At 36.6% G+C, this 3257-nt stretch overlaps 1 protein-coding gene across 1 annotated transcript; it reads left to right on the top strand.

Moving 5' to 3' along the window:
- The first annotated feature begins 566 nt into the window (after window positions 1-566).
- Window positions 567-999, top strand: LOC120232451 (40S ribosomal protein S15a-like). The gene has a single exon (XM_039233187.1). The coding sequence runs from the start codon at window positions 592-594 to the stop codon at window positions 982-984; it is 393 nt and encodes a 130-aa protein (XP_039089118.1). The 5' UTR covers window positions 567-591; the 3' UTR covers window positions 985-999.
- Window positions 1000-3257: the final 2258 nt, after the last annotated feature.

Below are 3257 nucleotides of genomic sequence, written 5' to 3'. Positions count from 1 at the left end.
TTTTATGGTATGTCGATTTCACCTGAAAATTTTTTATTTTATTTAAATAATTTTTTAATTATTGATTTTTGAGAGAGAGAGAGAGTGGGGAGAGGGGCAGAGAGAGAGGGAGACACAGAATCCGAAGCAGGCTCCAGGCTGTCAGCACAGAGGCTAACATGGGGCTCAAACTCATAAACAGTGAGATCATTACCTGAGCCAATGGGACACTTAACCTACTGAGCCATCCAGGTGCCCCTCACCTGAATTTTTAAAAATGGATTAAAAAGACTTCTTCCCTGGGGCACCGGGGTGGCTCAGGAGGTTAAGCATCCAACTCTTGATCTTGGCTCGGGTCATGATCTTGCGGTGTTCGTGAGATTGGGCCCCACATCAGGCTCTGCACGGAGTGTGGAGCCTGCTTGGGATTCTCTCTCTCTCCCTCTTCTTCTGCCCATCTCCCCAGCTTGTGCTCTCTCTTTCTCTCTCAAAATAAATAAACATAAAAGTAAGAAAACTTAAAAAAAAAAAAAAAGGCCTCTTCCCTGAATGCATCTGTTATATTAAAATTAACCCTCATACCTCTTTCCGCCATTTTTCCCTGCCGCCACAATGGTGCGCATGAATGTCCTGGCAGACGCGCTCAAGAGCATTAACAATGCCGAAAAGAGAGGCAAACGCCAGGTTCTTATCAGGCCATGCTCCAAAGTCATCGTCCGATTTCTGACTGTGATGATGAAGCATGGTTACATTGGCGAATTTGAAATCATTGATGATCACAGAGCTGGGAAAATTGTTGTGAATCTCACAGGCCGGTTAATCAAGTGTGGAGTGATCAGCCCCAGGTTTGATGTACAACTCAAAGATCTAGAAAAATGGCAGAATAATCTGCTCCCGTCCCGCCAGTTTGGTTTCATTGTACTGACAACCTCAGCTGGCATCATGGACCATGAAGAAGCAAGACGAAAACACGGAGGAGGGGAAATCCTGGGATTCTTTTTCTAGAGATGTAATACGTTCATACAAATAAAATGCCTCACTGGAAAAAAAAAAATAAATAAATAAATAAAATTAACCCTCATAGAAGCCTTCACTTTTGAGTACCTGGATATTATTAAAATGTCGTTACTCGGTCCTCAGGGTAAATTTATATTCTACAAGGTGAATCCAACTATTTGTATTTAAAAATCTATCTTCCTATTCAAGTAGTGACACTGAATAGTTACATAAATATGCATAACAATAAGCAACTCCCTTAAACATGGGAGATAATTTCTGTTTGTGAGAATATTTTTCTTCAAAAGGAGTTTGGAGTTGTATGATTCACACACCATTAAAAGTTTGTTGACATAAAAATAATGCTCATAGATTTGAGGATCTCCAAAACGATCAACTATTTGGAAAGGGAAACTCCAAGCAAACTTCTATTTAAAAACACCCGATAAAACCCATTCCTCTTTTATTGGTAAAATGTGAAGAATTGCATCTGAGTATTTTGCTTTAATGTGTTTGGTATTTGGTGGCAGAAAGAATAACAGTGTGAATATATTTGTTTGAAGCTAAAATTTCTGTGAATTAAAGGATACTTAAACAAATAATATCCCTTCGCCCCACCACCTCTCTACCACAATTATCCAATTCCCTAAGAGAAATAGAACTTTGAAGTAAAGTAAACAGTCCAAAAGCCATGCAATAGTTAAGAACCTTCAAAGAAGGAAAGAAAAACAGTCAGTTTAAAATATGCCTTTGTTTTCTGTGTGTCCAAGAAGTTTCCCATGTCATACCAAAATTCTCAAGTGTACTGGCCTTGTAATATTCTTCTTTTCAAAGATAAAATATAAAAACTCTTCCTTTTTGATGTTTATCAAGACATTCTGTCCTTAGGTTTAAATCAAGCTCTATTTAAATTTGAAAAAATAAATTCCAGTTTTGACTTAAAAATAATAAGATAAAATAAATAAAATAAAATAAGCCTAAGAGCAAAAATCCTTGTTCTAAACAACTGGGAGTTAAATTACTATCATCTTCCCCCACCCCCATACCCGATAAAAGAACCGTTTATAAATGTCATTATTTTTCTAAAGCATTCCCAATTTCAAAATGATGTATAAAATGCCCTGTAAATTTCAAAACACGTTTAAAATGTATCATATAATGAAATTTAAACTTTAAAAAAATTTTAATGTTTGTTTATTTTTAAGAGAGAGAGAGACAGAGTATGAGCAGCGAAGGGGCAGAGAGAGAGAGAGGAAGACACAGAGTCCGAAACAGGATCCAGGCTCTGAGCTGTCAGCACAGAGCCCAACGTGGGGCTTGAACTCATAAACCGTGAGATCATGACCTGAGCTGAAGTCGAACGCTTAACTGACTGAGCCACCCAGCTGCCCCCTGAAATTTAAATTTTTAATGTTTGCCTTTTTCTTCAAGAATGCAATTTTCTTGGGGTGCCTGGGTGTCTCAGTCGGTTAAGCCTCTGACTCTTGGTTTCAGCTCAGGTCATGACCTCACAGTTTGGGAGTTCAAGTGCCACATCAGGCTTCATTCTGACAGTGCAGAGCCTGCTTGGGATTCTCTCCTCCTTTCTCTGTCCCTCTCTCAAAAATAAATTAACTTAAAAAAATGTTAACCTCTTTATAAAAAAAAGAATGCAGTAGATACTTCAAACTGAAAAACTTTTAAATTTGAGGCACAGCATTTCAAATTTCAGGATTTCTGAGCCAAAAATTAAATATGTGAACCTTTGTGTAAATGTAATTTAAAACAGTGCTTTAAGTAGAAATAAACCACATTTGAAGTGTGTTGTGTTTGTAAAACAAAGATCTATTTTACAAATTGACTCCAAAAAAAACCATCCAAAAATATATACAAATCAACCGAAGAGTTTCCACTTGGTCTTTCTAGACAGTGTCTAAATGTGTGATATCTGGCATTCATTGTGTATTAATTTAATTTTATTCTATCTTCATATATACTCTGGATATTTTCTCAAGCATACTTGGATTTTGGAAATTTAAATTTGGATAGCATGAACATAGTGCACATTTGAACTTATCCTCAGTTATTTTAGCAAGGGGATTTCTGCCTTGGGGTAGACTTAATGAAGAAAGGAAGGGTCATAAATAAATAAGGACCATACACCTAAAAATGGTTATAATGGCAAATTTTATATTATACTTACTTTGCGACATAAAGAAGCAAAAAAGTAAGAATCCATCTGAGAGAAAGAGAGAGACAGGTGTTTCTGATTATTTTCCCCATAGAAACATAGAACTAAACAT

The sequence above is a fragment of the Hyaena hyaena genome, unplaced genomic scaffold (genome assembly GCF_003009895.1).
Source record: "Hyaena hyaena isolate Hyena2069 unplaced genomic scaffold, ASM300989v1 scaffold_71, whole genome shotgun sequence".
In the NCBI taxonomy this organism is placed as follows: Eukaryota; Metazoa; Chordata; class Mammalia; order Carnivora; family Hyaenidae; genus Hyaena; species Hyaena hyaena.
This window is presented reverse-complemented; position numbering and strand designations above follow the sequence as displayed.